The 21,012-nt window shown below is 34.4% G+C and overlaps 2 protein-coding genes and 1 non-coding gene across 6 annotated transcripts; 2 read left to right on the plus strand and 1 right to left on the minus strand.

Moving 5' to 3' along the window:
* Positions 1 to 112: 112 nt before the first annotated feature.
* Positions 113 to 9,609, plus strand: LOC128208864 (aarF domain-containing protein kinase 1-like). The gene is made up of 10 exons (XM_052912527.1): positions 113 to 189; positions 2,407 to 2,549; positions 3,602 to 3,685; positions 3,796 to 3,999; positions 4,356 to 4,514; positions 4,831 to 4,989; positions 5,252 to 5,368; positions 5,647 to 5,790; positions 6,500 to 6,697; positions 8,509 to 9,609. Exons 2-10 carry the CDS (start codon positions 2,409 to 2,411, stop codon positions 8,863 to 8,865), a joined length of 1,563 nt encoding a protein of 520 aa, XP_052768487.1. The 5' UTR covers positions 113 to 189; positions 2,407 to 2,408; the 3' UTR covers positions 8,866 to 9,609.
* Positions 9,610 to 12,120: 2,511 nt separating this feature from the next.
* On the plus strand, positions 12,121 to 20,951 carry LOC128208083 (kelch domain-containing protein 3-like). 4 transcript variants are annotated; one of them, XM_052911422.1, is made up of 11 exons: positions 12,143 to 12,260; positions 14,682 to 14,728; positions 15,201 to 15,354; positions 15,622 to 15,792; positions 16,134 to 16,249; positions 16,780 to 16,851; positions 17,197 to 17,410; positions 18,179 to 18,265; positions 18,604 to 18,712; positions 18,992 to 19,150; positions 19,960 to 20,951. In XM_052911422.1, the coding sequence occupies exons 3-11, from the start codon at positions 15,201 to 15,203 to the stop codon at positions 20,021 to 20,023; spliced, it is 1,146 nt and encodes a 381-aa protein (XP_052767382.1). In that variant the 5' UTR covers positions 12,143 to 12,260; positions 14,682 to 14,728; the 3' UTR covers positions 20,024 to 20,951. The 4 variants fall into 4 exon arrangements, with proteins under 4 accessions (XP_052767383.1, XP_052767384.1, XP_052767382.1 ...); XM_052911425.1 differs by having other exon boundaries at positions 12,147 to 12,264; XM_052911423.1 differs by lacking the exon at positions 14,682 to 14,728 and having other exon boundaries at positions 12,121 to 12,260.
* Positions 13,642 to 13,718, minus strand: Trnah-gug (transfer RNA histidin (anticodon GUG)). The gene has a single exon. It is a non-coding gene; the product is annotated as a tRNA-His (tRNA).
* Positions 20,952 to 21,012: the final 61 nt, after the last annotated feature.

A 21,012-nucleotide genomic window follows, 5' to 3' on the forward strand; every position in this document is an offset into this window, starting at 1 on the left:
AAGGATTTTGCCAAGAATATCCCACGGAAATTCGTATTTGATATTATAATGAATACAAAATGCAACAATAATGCCTTTTTTCAATAAATATAAAATGTATTGCATTGGAGATTAATTTTCACAGAAGTCCTTCAAACGAACCCAAAGCATATATACAGCGATGTGAGGAAGGTATACTTCAGATTGCAGGTAAAAGCAAAATATCACATGAATACATTTCACTTCTCTATAACATGCTTTAAGTTATGATTCATTCCATCGCTCACAACATAGTTATAAAGTTTAAAGATTGTTTTTGTTACATTCGTAATCATTTATTTCGTACCATATAATACATTACATAAGAAAAGCACTTCTCAGCAAATTGTACAAGTTGTACTACAACTGACCTTTAACAGTTGTACTACAACTGACCTTTAACACAAACGGATAAAATTTGTATCGTTTGAACTGGTAAAATGAGTAAAATAAATCATTAATGTCATTTTTTTTAATTTTAAGTAGCTGTATATATTCAATGGCTACCAGACAAATCGGCCCCTTACCAAATCGGCCCCTAGCTCAAACGGTTACCTTTTCGGCCCCTTACCAAATCGTCCCCATCCCGTAGACGTTTCGGCCCCTGATTACCGAGACGTTTCGGCCCTTATTTTTATATTATTTTTTTATTTCTAATTAATTGTATAAGTAAAAAAACATGTAATTTCATTTTTTTTAAATTTTAATAGACAAAGCTATATACTTGCGTACAAAGGTATAGATAAAAATAGATTTAAAGAAAATATCTGTACACTTGAAAACATATTTTTATTTTATTTCTAAATTTAAGTAAAAAACATGTAATTTCATTTTTTTTATTTTAATAGACAAAGCTATATACATGCATACAAAGATATAGATAAAAATAGATTTAAAGAAAATATCTGTACACTTGAAAACATGTAAAGATTTATTCACGAGATATTTTTATAAGACGAAATAGAGTTGAAGAAGAAATGTTTTAACTTCATTTTTTTAAATAATCTTTAAATATTATTCATAACTTTGTTGCTAATATTATGTATAATGACATGTGCATTGTCTAACATCAGTCTTGACCTAACACCTATCGCCCGCCGTAGATGGCACCAACATTTTTCAGGAACTCCTCGCAGGTGACCTTATGCGAATCGTATGAGTCCCACTCATCCATGATCCTGGCGTTGATGTCTCTGTAACGCTCTCGACATAAGTTATAAATTTTATGAAATTCAGTTATTTATATTCAAATCAGGTAAGGATGAAAATAACTATTATTAATGTTATATTGAATACGTATGCAAAACCATACTGGCTTAAACGGTGTTTTTAGACAGACGGTCTTATGGCGAATTGTCACATTCCACAGAGGTATCAGGCGTTGGAATTGTGACACTTTGTGTTTACAAGCTTATAAATATGTCTACAAGGTTTGTTCCGATTTTCCCAACCGCTAATTCTCACACTTAAAGATTAATACCAATTATCTCTTCGCACCTCAAACAGAATTTTATTTCACTTTTTTATTACGGATATATTGTTTTACTCTTTTTAAAATGCATTTGAACCATCAAGTTGTATCTTGTTTGCAATTCATATCTATAAAACAAACATTATTTCCTAATTATGTATAGATGAAAACACTAATTGTCAAAATAATAATTAATGGTACCCACTTTTAGAAATGATTTAATATTTATACTTACGTTGTTTATATTACTCAAATCTTCTTTAATCAACTGTAAATAACATTAACAAATTAAAGACAATTATTCATTCACACGTTTTTGAATGTCTTTTTACACCCACAACACTAACAGTTTGCCTTGCAAAAAAGAACGCATGGTTCAAAGACAAATTTTCTTTGAAGTCTTTAATGATCAGTTAATAATTAACAGTTATAACAAATAAACTTTCTTCGATTTTCTAACATCTTATATTAAAAATCAGGGTTAATAGTTATTTAGATTTTAATTATATTTTTTATATCAGTCATATCAATGTTTTTCATGCATATTTGTCTATTTGTAAATTTAAAGATTTTATTTACAACTTATTTACAGATCTCATTTACATTTATAAGACGACCTACAATGTTTTTCTTTATACTCAAGATAAAAAATAAAATAAAATTAAGGGGCCGAAATGTCTTTGTTGAAAATCACTAAGGGGCCGAAACGTCTCGAGTCATTTTAATTAAGGGGACGAAATGGCAGGGCCGAAATGTCTTAGGGGCCGATTTGGTAGTAGGCCGATTTGGTAAGGGGCCGATTTGTCTTGCTCCCTATATATTTGAATAAATAATTTCTGTTTGCGATTGCATTAGACTTGTTCAGACACTTATACTTTATACAGATATATATATATATATATATATGCCTTTTTCAGGGATGTTTTCCAGACGTGTGAAACAGGTATTCAAGTATGGGAGTCTGGCAGCAGTGGGAGTTGGTACGGCCTACGCCATCAAAAACAATGATTGGGAGATGTCAACCATTGGGGTTGTACGCTTTGGACGTGCAGCAGGCACTGTATGAAAAACTTTTGCTGTGTAATTAATTGATTTTGGTGGTTCAATTTGAAAGTGAAAACAATTATGTTCCAGTGTCCATGGATGATAAGCCACTTTCTGATCAATCTTTATAATACAGTTGAACACCGCTATTCCAAACACCATTTATCTGAAATTATGGCTATTTCGAAATTATGTTTGGTCCCGATTTTTCTCCTTCTTTGTTTAACTAAATTTTTAATCTTTAATCCGAAATCGCTAGTCCGAAATAATCACTATTCTGAAGTAAAAATTTCGGTCTCGATTTGATATTTCACACCTATTTATCAATTCTTATTTCGAACTCGATCATGTCATAGTTTGTCACACCATACTTCGAATGCACTCAGGCATCGGCTTGAGGTCACAATAGAGCCCGCCTATGTAGCAAACATCAATGTCAGAAAATGAGCAATTTATTTGGGTCATGTAGTGTGTATATAATTGCTGGTTAACACAACCTAAATATCATTTGAAAATGTCTATCTCATCAGATTCGATTGCGGCATTGCTCACTTGACCCGTTACTGAACAAGCCGTGACTATGTTCCAAATGCATACATGTACTCTCATTTTGTTTTAAATATATTATTTTGTTTTAATAAAGAAGTATACTATTATAACGAATTATTTGTCATTTATTAAACAATAAATCAACAAATATTTTTGTATACGAAATATCACTCAAACTGAATGTATCGTATTGGTAACGTGTAACGACATTGCAATCTTCACAACTTTATATTTCACGTCATCAATAATTTGCGAATGCTGTCATTTTCTGAAAATTGTTAATCCTAAATATCGCTATTCCGAACTAATTTTTTGGGTCCCTACGATTTCAGATTAACGGTGTTAAACTGTAATTCAATTGTTGTTAAGTTAAGATTGTTCAGAGAACACTAGAAATTTATTAATATCCTTGATTTATAACTTTTTAAAATATTTTGATCCTGAATTTTTTTGAGGTTCAAAGTCTTCCGTATGTTATAAATATCTATTCCTTTGAAATAAGATTATGGTTTCTTTCAGGTTGCACGGGTAGTTGTTGATTATAAGTGGTCACTCAGGAATATAGACCCAAATAGTAAGGAATACCAGAATACAAAGTCTGAGGTGAGTGTAAAAATTTGTTATCAGTGTAATGATAATTTTGAGAAAATTAATTTGATACCGATAGTAATTTCATGACGATAATACATATTATTTATTTTGAATCAATGTAGGTACACACACGATCAGCAGTTCGCTTGCGAAACATGTGCTGTGCGAATGGAGGGGCATTCATCAAGGTTGGCCAACATCTGGCCACCCTGGACTACCTCCTGCCAGAGGAATACACACAGACCCTACAGGTCCTGCACAGCGATGCCCCTCAGTCCCCAATTGAAGACCTGCTCAGAGTTTTTGAGGAGGAAATTGGGAAAAAGGTGATAAATGAAGCGTATAGATTGATGACTGGTTACTCATCAGTCATGTAGAAGTTAAGTATTCACATGATATCAAATGAATATGTGTACAGTATATTCTATTTTTAAAGAGTAAACGTAACTGTTCTTTACTTCTCTAAACTTGGAGTATAATTTATAAAATAAGCATTGAAGAATATTGTATTGTCTTCTGGTATTTTGCTTAACATATATTCATTCAAACTTGTGAATAAAAATCCTTTTCATTGTTTTTTTCAAACTTTAAAAGCTTCATTAAATGTTAGATTTTTATCCATTTTAAGATGTGGGTCAATTACATTTTCATTCTACTTGAATATACTTACTATTCTCCCCAGGTTGAGGATATGTTTGAGTATTTTTCCCCTGAACCACTGGGCACAGCCTCCCTGGCTCAAGTACACAAGGCAGTCACCAAGGATGGTCGTGTGCTTGCAGTGAAAATACAGCATCCCAAAGTCAAGGCCCACTCCTATGTGGACATCAAAACCATGGAGGTAGGCGTCTTTTTATGTGTGACATTTCTTTATAATGTTTGCATTTTCTGGGCATGTACTACGTTATTGAAGTTATATTATCAACATAATTGCTAGTTTTGAGACTGAAAAGGTAAACTGCTGTCTGGTAGATGTGTGAACTGTTTAATCAAAACACTTATTGTTTATCAGTGTAACCATCTCATATACGTGTACGTGTGTTGTTTTTAGGTAAGGATTGAAAATGTAACAAGACACAATCTATATATAAATATGTCTTCATGTTCATGGCATGCAGTCTGCTGTTTTGACTACCACACATGTATATTCATGTCAGTTTCTGATCCACCGAGTGGCATGGGTTTTCCCGGACTTCCAATATGTGTGGCTTGCTGAGGAGACAAAGAAGAACCTCCCTAAGGAACTTGACTTCATGCGGGAAGGGGAGCATTGTGAACGTGTGGAAAAGATGTTTGCGAAATTCAGCTTTCTTAAGGTACATGGTATTTTTCTCGCTAAATCTTACAATAGTTGAAATTAGACAGGTTAATGCCTCTTGGCCACACAGCTAGGACTGGCATCAGTGGCATTCAAATTTCCTGATCAATTTCTGTTATGAATGTAAACATTGGTTCAAATTCATTCATCTTCAAATCCATTTTTGTTTTGGCATGACTATTGGTCTTTTTTGATAGATAAAATGATCTGCAAATATAAGAGTAACTGCTGCTGAAAAAAATATGATTTTTTTTATTCAGGTACCAAAAATCTACTGGGAGTTCTCCAGTGGGCGTGTTCTCACCATGGAGTATTGTGAAGGGGGCAAGGTCAACGATCTCGAGTACATGCAGAAACACAACATTGATGTCAACGAGGTATTGTACTAAATTAGTCTGGTATTTATAGAGGTAGGTTATCTATTTTGGTAAAATGTGTGTACTTACAGGTGATGATAATTTTCCAAATATGCAAAGGGCAAATTGACTTTACTAATAACTTGTAAAAAGTATTTTGTGATAATTTCTAAACTAGTTTTTGTTATCTATCAACTTGTTTTAGCTGCCTTAAAATGGTAGTGTATACCCTAAATTCTCTCCTTCTATTTATAATCATAAATATGATATAATGTGAAATCTTAAACACTTTGCACTAGGTATCTCGCGACCTGGGTAAGCTGTACAGTGAGATGATCTTTGTGAACGGTTATGTGCACTGTGACCCCCATCCTGGTAATGTCCTTGTTAACAAGACCAACCAAGGCACACAGATTGTACTTCTAGATCATGGCCTTTATCAGGTGATCAATCTCAACATTTTTGTTTACTTTGAAAGCCAATTAGCTGTGGCATTGAAGCAATCAAACATGAAACATTTTTAGAATTTTGAATTACATTTACAAGAATGAAAACTGGAAATAAGCTGAATTCTAAATATAACAAACATGAATGGCAGCAGGATTCTCCCACAGGACCTGGATTGCTAGATGAAGTCTTCACTGCTGGACCACTTATTTGTGAACTATTCATGATAATATCAGACTATGTTATCATTGCAGTGAAAGGTGTCAACATTCTGTATATGTTTACACTTTACAGGTTAAGTGAATACACTTTTGAACAAAATTATCTTTTTTGTTTACACTTTGCTGTCTGGCAAAAGGTTGTTAAGAAATGCTCAAGAGGTCCAATGCAACCAGTAATTGGTTTGCTATTTTATAGAAACAAATATAAGTAACCAAAGCTGTGAGTGTGGCTTGTCAGAAGGATAAGTTGTTGATTTCCCCAGGAAAGAATCTTTGACTAAATATCAATTTTGAAAAATGTCATACATATACATGAATATATACACATGTGTAAGTCTTCAACTAAACACATATATTGAGATGTAACCATAAATTTAAAAATTGTGTATAATTCTTTGGTTTACCAAACATCTTCAGGATTTTTTTTACAGTACAAAGTATCAGCATTCATTCATTGTAAAATTACAATGTACATGTATTACAGACACTGACGGATGATTTCCGGATCAACTATGGCAAACTGTGGATGTGTTTGATACAGGCAGACCTTCCCGGGATTGAGAAATACTCAGGTCGCCTGAACGTGGGCAAACTTTACCCCCTGTTTGCCTGCATGATCACAGCTCGATCCTGGGACTCAATTACCACAGGCATAGACAAACGGAAGGTCACAGAGGCTGAGGTTGGTTGCAGTGTGTATTAGCTCGACTAGTTGAAGAAAACTAAGATCAAAACTATTGACCCTAGTGTCTGTGTCACACTTTGGTTAAGATTTTGCATGCAAGCACCTTAAAGTCATTACCTCAGCAAATTCATCATGTTTTTAAACTTTAGATATGTGTTCCCAATTCCGGTTAAGGGTTTGCATGCAAGTACACAAGCGTTGAGACTTTATACAACTGTAATTAAACATCCAATAGACTTACAAACCCAAGTTAGACAACTCCTTTACATTTAATGCAAATTATGGCACTTTATTATTTGACTCTGATTTTCTGGTTAAGGTTTTGCATGTAACCTGGTTTTAGTCTATATCTCAGCAAATACATATTATGCATTGAAACTTTAAACATATGTTTCCAACTATCCAACCAACTGAACTCTATCTTGCACGGTCTTAAGCACACATGGGTTAATATCTCAGAAAATACATGATAAATTGCATTGAGACTATAAACAGCACTAATCAACCATCAAATATTTTAAAAAATAAGGTTAGATAACTATGTTTTGCATATAATGCAATTATTGCCATTATAGATTTTTAAAGGTTTTGCATGTAAGTGTGCACAATGTTTTTTTGTTTATTTTTTTTTAAAAGCTGATTTATTTTACCTGGTATCACATTTCAGCAGAGGAATGGGGCCAAAAAACACTCTGGCATGTAACCACATTTATGTCAATATCTCAGGAAACACTTAATGTATTGCAATGGAACTTAAGACAGATGTTTCCAACTATCAAACCTACTTAATTAATCAAATAAGATTTTTTCATATAATTTAAATTATGGATATATATATTTCTAAATTGTATTTCATTTTCTGGTTAAGGTTTTGCATGTAATCAAATTTAAGTATATGTTTACTAAACCAACTGCTACTGTACTTTATACAATAAAGTAAGCTGTCTCTTATCAGGCATAATTTTTCCCATTTATTAATTGACTTAAAATTCTGGTTAAGGTTTTGCATGTAAACACAGTCAACACAGTCAAAATCTAATCCTAATTCATTAATTCATAAATAAGTAAGATAAATGTTTTTATGCATATAATGCAGATTATGGCCATTATTATTTGACTTAAAAATTCCTGTCAAAATTTGCGTGTAATCTTATATGACAGTTATCCATACATATTTCACCAAAACTTTGCAATCCTTCATCTAAAAATCTGCTGAATAGTCGAGCATGCTATCTCTGTAACAGCTGTTCTTGATGATTGCAAATATTAACACATTTACTAAAGAATAAAAATGTACAAAATGTTTAACTAACATTATTTACAAGGTTTTCTTTCATGAATGCAACTTTGTAATAAATCACATAAGAAAGCCTATTTATAGAAATAAATCAGTGATACATAACTTCATTTCCGAAATTATGGTACATTTGCATAAGATTTGGCATGCTTGCCTGATAAAATACAATGCACTATCTTTAGGAATAATTTATTGGCATGTTATGAAAAGAAAAAATTGTTTCAGTCTAAATGTAACGTCACAAAAACATCACCTGGTCTTGCAAAATTATAATTAGAACATACATTTAAATACAAAGAATCATATCTAGAACAAATTGTTACATGAAATATTTCCAACAAACAAATATATCTGGTAAGAATAAAAAATAAATAATAATACAAAAGTATCCCTATTCCTACATGATCTTAAAGTGCTAATGTGCCACTTGTGAAATATAACTTTTGGCGCTCACTTTTATATCGGTGAAATATATTGTTACATTACTCAACAATGACAATTACATTTCTAGAACCAGGAGCTGTCGGACAATGCAGGGACCTACATGATACAGATCTCCGAGGTTCTCAACAGTATACCACGCCAGATGCTGCTTATTATGAAGACAAACGACGTGTTACGAGGCATTGAGACAGTGCTTCACACCAGGGCTAGTGCCTCCTACTTTATAACCATGTCCCGGTGTTGTATTCGCGCTATGGGAGAACACAAGCTCAGACATTGTGGTGGCCTACTGGCTGCGTGTAGGACCAGGCTGTATACACAATGGCAGCTGATCAAGATCGACCTGTATGAACTCTTTCTGTGGATCAATAGCTCTATGCTAGCGAGATGGCTTTTAAAGAAAGAAATTGAATGTGAGACTTGATGAAAGCTTGTCATAGATACCAATTATCTAGACATTTTTAAATTACGAGTGATTAAGCATCTAGTCCTGGCAAGGTTTTGCTCCTCAGATGACTGTAGAAGATTTCTCAGTGAACCATTAGTATTTTTTTAAGTTAGTTCAATGCCATAACCAGATTATTTAAGTTTTTCATATCATGGGATGGTCGGCCTATTTTATTTATTTCTTTAATTTTCTGGTACGGGTATTCCGAAGAACACAGTGCATTTTTTTCCAAATGAAGACTTCTGACTTGTGGCCAAAACCCCATGATGCGACACTTTTATGTTTAATTTTTTATGATTGTAAATTTTTATACCATATATGTTATTAGACTTTTAAAATCTTATATCAGAGTTTTAATGAAATTTTATGCAATGTACAACTTCAACCAACCAACTCACTTTGATGCTTCTTGTTCCTGCTGTTTATTTCTTTAAAGTACTGGATGTGTAGTTTTAAATTCATTTACCATTATTTACAAAACTGTGATAATAATTTTTTAATACCAGTATGTATTATGTTAGTATCATTGTAGCTGTGACAATTGAATGCAAAAAGAATAAAAAAAGACAAATAACATTGGGCTTTGTAAATTGATATTAAAATAATTTAGGTATTTTTTTTGTTTTATTTTATACTCGGGGAAGATTATTTATTCACCAATTTCCTCGGGCTACCATAAATTTTGTAATAAGAGCCAATAATTTGCAACCTTGCATTAAACTGGACATGTGTTCTACTATCTCCTTCATGAGAAAAACAGGAGTGAAACTTCATTAAAATTCCTCCAATGAGTTCAAAAGATATGGGCTGACACAATGCAGAGCTAAAACCCTTTATCTTGCATTATGACTGACCTTGAACCATGCAAGAGTACTGCACTACCACATCACCATAGGAAATATGAGGGAATTATGATTTTTGTCAGATAAAAATTGTGGTTGCTATGACAATGGAAATAATGAAAATATCACTGGATCCTGCTATAAGTCAGGAAGTATTCAGGCTTGAATAAAGAAACTGTGTATGAAGATACAGGGCCATTCAGAGATTATGCACATTGTTCTATTTCTTTAAAAGCAAAGAATTGTGGTTGCTATGGCTTTTAGACAGGATCTTGGTATCACACAAACACCATAAAAGTACAAGCTTGGTGTACATCATGAAACGTGGTATGTAAGAGGAAGTTTTTATTTTTGTCAGATAAACATGTTGGTCGCTATGACAATACCACTTTTTTGAAAGGATCCTACAATAACTCGAAAATAATGCACGCTTGGGCAATGAAACTTTGTATGTGGATAAAAATCCATAAGAACATTATGCATGCCATTGTTCCTTGGTTGTTATGGCAACGGGACCAGAGTGAATTTCTTACCGTCCATCTGGAATAAATGAATCGTGCGGCAACTCAAGAAGTAGGTAAGCCAGGAATATGAAACGTTGCGTATCAGTGCCAGGGGGCAATCAGGAAATTGTGCACATCACTTTAAAATATTGTTACTATGGCAAAAAACTGGTAGGAGACTATTGTACTGTTACCAATACGCGGCGTTGTTCTTGCTCATTTTGGTTTAACCTGTATTCATTTTGATAATATAATAAATTTAATACATATGTTATAGCAAGTAGAAAGCGTAATAAAAAATAGTATGATAGTCGAAATAAGTTAATATAAACTAGAAAGAAAAGGGGCTCGTAACAATTAAAGCAAACATTGACAGAATTGAGATGTAAGCATAAATTTATTAATGCTTTTCTAAAGTCTCTTCTTTCTTATTTTGTATGAGTATATAGTGGGTGATTTATAGGTGCCGAATAAGTCGACACACATGTTTAATAAAGTTGTTCAGTCTGTAATGTTGAACAGGACTGGGCGATATGTTATTTTCGTGAGGTCTGAAGATGTTACTATAGGTTACCGGGTTAGTAGGTGATCCGATATGGGATATACGGCGAAGCTCGAATCAGAATATGGTTTCCTGCGCCCCGTATATCCAATATCAGGTCACCTACTAACCGCGTAACGTATATATCACGCCAACAACCTGTTTACATGTTTAAATGTTTCATTTATTCATCGAAATTGGGAATAAGACGCCATTTTGGTACGATATAAATTTGTTGACCCAACATGGAAACATGTGGTCACCGCCTGACCAGTCCTGGACCAATGGCGTTGCGTCATTTATGTTTGCGGCGTGATATCTGTCAATGATCTGTGTCGTTATCACTTTTGCAATACCCAAGATACTGTTCCATATCGAACCTTTCGCTTCACTTTTGGAGCATCTTATGATGATTTATTTTAATTATTGGTTACAGCATGGACCAATAAACCATGGTTTATAGCGGACCTATAGATCTGTACAGTACAGTATATATAGTTAGCGGCTACACTATAATATGAGCCGCATCGCGCGATTTTGGGCCTTCGGACATAATTATTACAAATGAAATAATCATTAATAAAAAATGCCAAAGATAATGATTTTTTCTATGTAAATCAATTTCTTCCTGACTTCTTTCTTTTTAAGGTTTGTCATTGGTGCATCATTTTCTCGATAATTTATGACCATTGGTTTACTCATGTTTCCATAGCAACCATGGATTTCGTCCCGACATATTTTGACTGGATTGATAGTCTGTGTTTAAAACGGCCAAATGTATTAAAAATACAAAAATGATTCATTATTTTTATTTTTATTTATGTTCCTTAAAGATTCTGTGATAAGAAAATAATTTAAATAAGCTAGTTGTAATATTGATACAATAATTTTGCACGTCATTTGAATAATGCACTTTTATTACGACGTCATTTGAATGACGTCAAATTTAGTATTCAAAATGCGCAAAACATGATCTCACTTGTAAACACGTAACTTACGCAATTTAAGTGATATCAACATGAAAATTTCAGAATATCTTTCTGAAATTACATGACATTCAAATACCTTAAAACATTGTAAAAGCAAAAATATGTCCGAAGGCCCAAAATCGCGCGACGCGGCTCATATGTGATTTTTTATATTAAAGCTACACTATAATAATGTTCTGTAAAAACTACGCATGCACTTTTTATTGATGTATAATATATGGCATGATTTTAATACCTCTGTCCTGAATATACAACGACAGAAAATAAAAAAAACTGTTTATTTTTATGGTGGGCCTTTTTTTGACACGCATTATATAAAAATAAAAGTTGTGTGTATCCTATCGACTTATTTCCTATATTTACAAAGTAAATAAATTTTAAAATGTCAACAAGTTTGGAATGAACAACTAATAAAATATGTAGTTTATCCCATGAAATCCTTACAAAATGTCCTGTTGCGTTAAAACATAAACTAAGTAACAATTATTTAACAAAGGTTGGTAAGTTGTTGTTCAATGAAAGTTGTGCAATTTGTCTGTAGTAGTAGATAATAATTCGGATGAAAACACAATTCGGTTTATTCATTAAACAGTTCTACAGTTGAACACCGCTATTCCGAACCCCTTTTACACGAAAATTTCGCTATTTTGAAATTATTTTCTGTCACGATTTTATTCCTCCTTTGTTTTATCTAATAGCCGAGCTTTCTGGCATAATGAAACAAACTCCAGCAGATCCCTTCAGGGAAAAGAATGCTCGACCCTGAAGGGGTCCACTGGTCTTTATATACACTAACTTCTCTATTCTCACATAGCCCTGGCTTTGCTAATTTGCATATTACCAATCAAGTTTACATCCGGTATGAATGTACTTTCGTTTTATACGGAATATTATTATGAACGCACCTCCGCCGCTGTAGACCTCTGCCGCCTACAGGGGACCGTTACACTTCAACCATCAGGAAAGCAGAGCTTTAAAGGTTGTTGAAGTTCCAACTTACTATGCCTCACAGGACATCTGAGCTTTCTAGCAAGTGCATAGAAATGGAGACTATGAACGCACATCCACCGAATACAGCGGACTGTTACATTACTTTCCCCTCCGAGAAGACTTGTCCCGAGTCTTGGACTGGGAATCTTATGGGTAAGGCAACTCTGTTCTGGCAGTTGTCATCATCCCACCACTGCCACCATTTTGTAACGTGCAACGTCAAACAAACACCAGCAGATCCCTTCAGGGAAAAAGATGCTCGACCCTGAAGGGGTCCACTGGTCTTTATATACACTAACTTCTCTATTCTCACATAGCCCTGGCTTTGCTAATTTGCATATTACCAACCAAGTTTACATCCGGTATGAACGTACTTTCGTTTTATACGGAATATTATTATGAACGCACCTCCGCCGCTGTAGACCTCTGCCACCTACAGGGGACCGTTACACTTCAACCATCAGGAAAGCAGAGCTTTAAAGATTGTTGAAGTTCCAACTTACTACCGGTATGCCTCACAGGACAGCTGAGCTTTCTAGCAAGTGCATAGAAGTGGAGACTATGAACGCTCATCCGCCGCATACAGCGGACGATTACATTCTCAATTCCGAAAATACAGTATCGTTATTTTGAATTAAAGAATCAGTCCCGCTTTGGTGGTGGTGTTAGTAGTTCATACTCCGGGTCCCGGCGTGAGCACATTAAAGGGTCCCAGAGTGACAGTTCAAACACTGCACACCTATCCTGGGCAGACTATAAGGCGGTTAACTGGTACTAGGTGCCTTCACCTCTACAAGGAACTGACAACTTCTGTACATGCCAGGGGCAGTGGTACAGTGCGAATGGTCGTAGAAAGGATTTCATAAACAATCACAACAGAAGTGACCTGGTCCACCCGGGAATCGAACCCGGGTTGTCTGATTCACAGTCCAACGCTCTACCGATTGAGCTAACCGGGCGGACCCGCTTTGGTATTTCACACCTATTTATCAACCCTTATTTCTGACCTGACCATCTCGTAGTTTTTCAGACCATATTGCAAATGCACTCGGGCACCTGCTTGAGTAGTCCAAAAGATTGTATGTTGACAGATTATTTTATGATTTTTGATATGGCAAAACTTGAGGGATTAGAAGAATTCCGTTTAACACATCTATTATTTTAGACTACGGCTTGAGATGAAAATGGAGCGCAATTAGCGCTTGACATTTAGCAGGTGTATGTTACAAACATCAATGTCAGAAAATGAGCCATTCATCGGGGTGATGTAATGTGAATATAATTGCTGGTTAACACAACCTGAATATTCATTCAGATTCGATCGCAGTATTACTCAATCGACCTGCTACCGAACAATCCAGAGAAGGGCCCGGTAACCAACCCGAGAGGAAATCTGGATTGGTTATTAAAGGAAAGGGTGTTAAACGGTGCCACAATTCGAAAAGCTACCAGGAGAAGTATGATGCAATAAAAGAAGTGGCATACCAATGAGCACACTTTTGATCTGTTCCGAATGCATACATGTGCTGTCATTTTGTTTTAAATGTTTAATGTTGTTTTAATAGAAGTATAGTTATGAATCATTTGTCATTGATTAAACAATAATTCAACAAACATGTATACGAAAGATCACTCAAACCAAATGTATCCTATTGGTAACATGTAACCGACACATTGCAATCTTCTCAACTTAATATTTCAAGTCATCTGTAATTCGCAAATGCTGTCATTTTCTTGAAATTAATCCGAAATATCGCCATTTAGAAATAATGTTTTGGGTTAATTTCGGATTAACGGTGTTCTACTGTAGTTTAATATACATTACTAATTGATTTCCCTATGCATTTAAATGTAAACAGGTGACCCTTCAGATAGGAAAAATACAATTTTCACCTTTATGACAACCATATATTTCCTTTAATTTCAGTACAATGCTAATTGATCTGTTGATTTAAAGTTTCAACAATACAAAAGGTGTGTCATGTTTCTCCTAAGAAAACTCACTTTGAACTTATATTTAAAGGAATCCACATTGTATCAGGCAGCAAGTAAGCAAAGTTCTATTCCAGCAAAACATATTTTATAATTTTATCTCTGGATTTTCCATGAATCTTTTCTCTCTGATGGCAGGTATTGGACTGATTTCAAAGTAAATCCAATTTAGATGATGTGCATTACTAAATTAAACATAATATCAGTCTGAAGTAGCTTTCTCAAGTTTGAATATAAAGAGTGCACCCTGGCTCAAATCCTGGCACTTACCATTAAGTAAAACTGTACCTATTTGGATTTCCTTAAGAAAATAATATGTTAGGCCTAAATATTGTTGTTTCTTTGTTACTGTTTGGGTGAAGTAGTTCCCTTTTAGTATAGTGTTTGCTAAAAAGTTGTTGTTCATTCAATATTTTCTGATTTTCAACTAAATCTGTTTGTCATAACTTTTTAGATGCTTCGCTGGACTGTTCACCTGGAAGGTGGTCCACGGCGTGTCAACCATGCAGCAGTTGTTATCGGCGAGAAGATCTACAGCTTTGGAGGCTACTGTACTGGGGAGGATTATGAAAGCAGGCTGCCAATCGATATTCATGTATTAGACACAAGTATGTTAATACAAAGTAAATACCTTAGTAGTCCATGACCTTATGCTTTTTGAAGTACTTATTTAATGTGAATAGACAAATTAGATATATATTTTCCTCTCACCCAAGATGTCGAGGGTTCAGTCATGAGCATCAGAGCTTTTGAAAGTCCTCTTTTCTACATAGTGAAAGACTCCACAAAACAGAACGTAGCAGTGATCATTTTTATTTTTATTTTTGAATTGTTTAACAACAAAGCTTTTAGTTTATCCAAATTGTCATTTCTAGTCTCACTGAGATGGCATTTACTACCAACTCCAGACAAGTTTGAGATGAATGTCAGTGTTCCGTACCAGAGGTACGGCCATACAGCTGTTTCTCATCAGGACAGTGCCTACATCTGGGGTGGCCGCAATGACAGCGATGGGGCCTGCAATATACTCTTCATGTTCAACACATGTAAACAGATAAATATTGATAGAGTACATAATAAATAAGTGTTTAATAATGTTAAATAGTAAAATGAGATTTTGGTTTTAAAATAAATCATTGACTTACTTACAGTGTAAATACATGTATAATTACTAAATACTGCTGTCATACTTTTTTCTCCTGACAATGATTGATTTTGTTATAAAGCCTGGAATAAGACAAAGGGCCCTAATGTGACAACATCTTAAGGGACTTGCACAAAATCCATTGCAAAAAAATAATTTTTAAGGTATTTTTTTCTATAAAGTACTAATGCATTGAGTCCATGAAGGAATTACTACAATTGTACATGTTCTATGCACATGTAGTATCAAGTAGCTGGAGTCGTGTGGAAGTAAATGGGGACATACCAGGAGCCAGGGACGGACACTCAGCTTGCATTATTAATGATAAAATGTATATCTTCGGGGGCTATGAAGAACAGGTATATTTAGCCAAGATTATCTCTACTGAGCATTGTGAATAATTTCTAAAGAATTTATTGACAGTCAAATATTACCAAAATGGCAAATACAATTTCATGAAATTTGCTATGTATAGGCTTAAATGTGTACATAAATGCTGAGATTATATCCTTTACCAGCTCTTCTGTTTTTCAAAGAAAACAAGTCAAGTTATTGGAATAGCATTGATGTTGTTTGTGTCATGGGCAGTGTTGTATTGCAAATATTTTAACATTTTGCCACAACTCAAAAACAATTTAAGCTATTCAAATGGAACCAAAAATGTTGCCAGAGACACTAAGCAAATCTATAACAAGGCACATAACTCTGACTGAAATAATTGTTGAGGTATGCCTTCTTTTGACTGATAAAATACAGTGAAGTGTTTGGGTTCGTACCATTATGCGTTTGTAATGAGTATCATAATCATCCTAATCATTAGTGACCACACTAATAAGTGTTTTACAAAATCATCTCTTGAAATTTGTCATGAGCATTCCTTTTGTTGCAGATTGACAGATTTTCAGATGATATCTATTCTTTTGAATTTGCCACCAGCACATGGACACACATCAGAACAAAGGTAATTTAAACATTCTAATTTTGGAATTTCATAAGCAAAAAAGATTAATTAATGCTATGTTGTAGTTTATAGATCAAGGCATTGGCCCAGAAGTCATAGTAAGGTTTAAGCCCTCATATAAGGCAATTAACCTCATTCAAATTTGATAATGCACTTTATTCCTGTCACATATTATTTCACCTGTTGATTTTTTCTCTTCTGTGATGAAAAATAAACAAACATATTATTTATTAGTAGATAAGATTTACTATGCTATCACAATACAATACACTTATAACAAAGTGATGAATATGCAGTGTTGTCCAAGGCATATGTATGTCTGATGACAATGTAATGAACATGCAGGGTCGTCCAGCGCGATGGCGGGATTTTCACACAGCAGTGGGGGTGGGCGATGTTATGTACGTGTTTGGTGGGCGCAGTGACCAGGGTGGTGACATGTTTACCAACATGGAGCTGTACTGTAACACCATGCATACCTTCGACACAGTGGCCTACAAGTGGCACCAGCCCTTCACACATGGCATTATCCCCATGGGCCGACGCAGTCATTCTGTCTGTAAGGATTATCTTTTAGTTGATATTTTAATGATTAGCTTTAGTGGACATGTGCTTTATTCTGGACAGTGACTAAAAATCTAACATAAATAAATACTCAACACAATTTTAAGTAGAATTTTCATTTTAACCAAATTCATAATTTTAAACCAACCAATATATCTTAAGACACATTGATCTAGATGTTTTTTTACAAGAGAAAGGCATTTGTATGGATGCAGTCACATGGGAGGAGAGCATTTATTTTGGTTCAATTTTAAGCATTTGTATGTTAATTGTTGAAGTGACACAAAGTCTTCAGATAAAATGTTGTATTTGTTTGTCATGATTGTAAACTGTGAATTTTTATTGCTATTAAAAACCCTACAAAAAGTGTCCGAATGTAGGCACCTGCCCAGTATTGTTTATGTTAGGGGTGTCGGGTAGCTAGACCTAAGTGGAAGTGTAGCTCTATCCTTATGTGCATGAGCAGGCTTTCCCATTTCACATATACACTTGTATATAAGAACACATACGGTAAATCAAAATGTTCTGAAAATGTTCTAAACTGCAGGCCTAGTCTTAAAATATTTCTATGTGGAGTGACACAAGTACAACATATATATATGTAACTACATGTATAGATTTCTGACCAAGTCTTAAAAATGTGTTTATAAATTTATGCATATTCTCTATAATAGCCATTGCTCTGATCTTCTTTAATAAACATCATTACTTATAACCAAATTTCTATTGTTTTCTGATTTTGTTTTATTTTGTTTTATTTCAGTTTCTCATGAGAACTGCGTATACATATTTGGTGGATATAATGGAAACCATGATCTGCATTTTAAAGACCTCTTCAAATATGACACAAGTAGGTACAATTCTACATTTAAGTTCATCATAATGTCTAGTGAGACTCTTCTCAACATGTTTTTACTTTCCTTTCATTGTACTTTCAATCATCTTCTGTGGGAAAAAGAAAACGGCAGTATATATAAGTTTGTTACAAAGAAATGGCTTTGCAAGAAGGACAATGTTACCAATAAGTTCATAGACTTATTTGAATTAATACATTAGAATCCTCAAAACTGTAACTAAGACACTCAGTGATAATATACATGTAAGATCTGAACTTCAGTGAATACATTCCAAGACTTAACTATTGTCATTTTGAATCTTTGTCAAAAATGTGTATGGTTATATTGCAAGTTTCAAAGCGGTGGTCACTAGTTGAGGTTAGGGGGGAGGGGCCGTGTGCCAGGAGACGCCAGTGCTGCTGTAAAGTGGGAACCAGGGTGTACATGTTTGGGGGAACTAGGTTAGTGCTTCCTTTTTTATTACATGTACATAAGGGTTTGGTTTATTTAAAGCATGATTTCATGGTTGTTACTCGTGTTGAAATGAAATGATTCAACAGTTCCTGAAAATGCATGTATAAAATATTTTATGTGACTTTTTGCTAATGATTGTAAAGTTAGTGTAAATGATTGTTATACTGAGTTTTGCTACATGAATAATACTTTCTTAATAGATTTGAAGCAAGTATAAGCATTGTACTATATGAAATACATCTACACATATAATGTCATACTGTCAGCCCGAACACAACAATATCTGCGAGTGGTGAGGAGGATGTGATGCTGACAGACCTGTCAGACCTGCACGTCCTGGACCTGAGCCCGTCCCTTAAAACACTCACCCAGCTGGCTGTCATCCAGTTCAGACTCGATACATCATGCCTTCCTCGAGACATCAGGTCCGTGTTAGAACAGTTGAACATTAATGTCATTTAGTGTGTGAGCAGAAAATAATTCTTGTATGTATATTCTGGCATTGTATTAGATTAATGTATTTCACAGAGTATTTGATTTATCTAAGCTTTGTTGTGAACATAGCTGTAATCAGATGTGAATCACAGTCTGCTGCCTTGGTAGAAACAAGTACTGGTGTTCTTTATGAGAGGTAACTGGTGGGACTCAAACCCACAATCTCTGAGGTGAGAGATGGACACCTTAACCACTAGACCAGTCTCACCTTACAAGATGTTTTATTAAATTTGACCAAAACATACTAAATACAAAAGTATTGCTGGAAGTGATGGATGCTCCCAAATTTCACATTCAATGAAAAGGTAGAAATTGTATTACAATGTGCTTGTAGAAGTTGAATGGTTGAGGGAAAGACAGAAGGACGGATGGACAGACAGACAAAGTGGCAACACTGCACTTTTTCTTATTGCAGTATATATACATTTCAAGTTTCATTTTAATCCCTTTAGGTTTTTCCAAGATATGGCCGAGACAAGAACCCATTTCTGTAAAATATTAAGTTAAGAGGAGATAAGTTAAGAAATATGTTCGGCAGTCTTACCTGGTGTGAATTCTCTTGGCCTCTAAATGAAGACACCAGTGCTGGTTTTACCCAGAAACGACTCAAGCCGGATCTTCATAAGTGTATAGCTGTCTTCACAAAGGAGCAAGAAAAAACTTGCAATTGGGTCTAAATCTGACTCTGTATTTCAGATGAAACATATAAAGTTAATAAGGGTAACTGTTTTTTCTGTAGGTGGGAGCTGTCAGCCATGACTACACCAAACGTGATAACTCGTTCCCTCAACTCCAATGGTTGAACCGCCATGTACATGAGACAGAACAGTCTTCCCTAGGATATATCTACACCAATTAACATTGGTGCCATGCTTCACCAGCTTACTCATCTAAATTTGTGTTACATCATGAGATTTTTGGCCCAAAGTCAGCAGGCTTGAAACATTAATAGAGGTGCTATCTATATTAATGTCAGATACACCTCTTTGACTGAAAATATCAATTTTGGGCCAAATATCCTGTGAAGGGACACCTTTCGAATATGCTGATATGATCTGATAAGCTGTGATTGATTTTTGTCAGTGTTGTTTCAATTGTAGCTATTGCTTTACATACGTGTGTCCTGTAAAAGAAAGGGTATTATAAACAACCAATATAGTTATTTAAATAATGTCCAATATCAAGCACTATATACTAATGAGTGGTTTTGGATGTCCTTACTTAATTTTCAAAAGTACATGCACACACTTAGGGAAAGGCTTGCGAATCTTACCAGCCAGAAAACTCATGTTTCACACTTTATGTTCTTTGTCTATAGTAAATTCAAATGGCATTTTTATAACTAGTCCCATTCAAAGTGTAACAGCCTTTTCTGGAGAGTTAGTAAAGTCTTGCGAATTCTATGTAATGCACCTTAACAAGTAATGCAGTTCCTTGAAAGAATGGTCGAATGAAAGAATATACATTCGACAAACTTCGCTCAAGTAAATGCAGAAAGCATATTTCAAGCATAATCACAGAAAAATAGACGTTTTTTTTTAAATATCTCAATTTGAGGCCAGTTGTAAATCAATTTTATTTTCTGAGGAAGTGTTTGTGTTCAAACCTCCATATTAATTACTGTCATTTTCATTAGCAATTACTAGTATACAAATGATGAAACCTTGTAGAAAAATACCAGTTACTTATTACTATTGTTGCAATATTTTTTGATAATAAATTTCAAATGTGTTTTTGTGTTTGTTCGCTATGAGCTTGTAATTCATTGGAAAAGTGTGGCGATCATTAAAGC

This window comes from Mya arenaria, chromosome 11, assembly GCF_026914265.1.
Source record: "Mya arenaria isolate MELC-2E11 chromosome 11, ASM2691426v1".
NCBI classification, from domain to species: Eukaryota; Metazoa; Mollusca; class Bivalvia; order Myida; family Myidae; genus Mya; species Mya arenaria.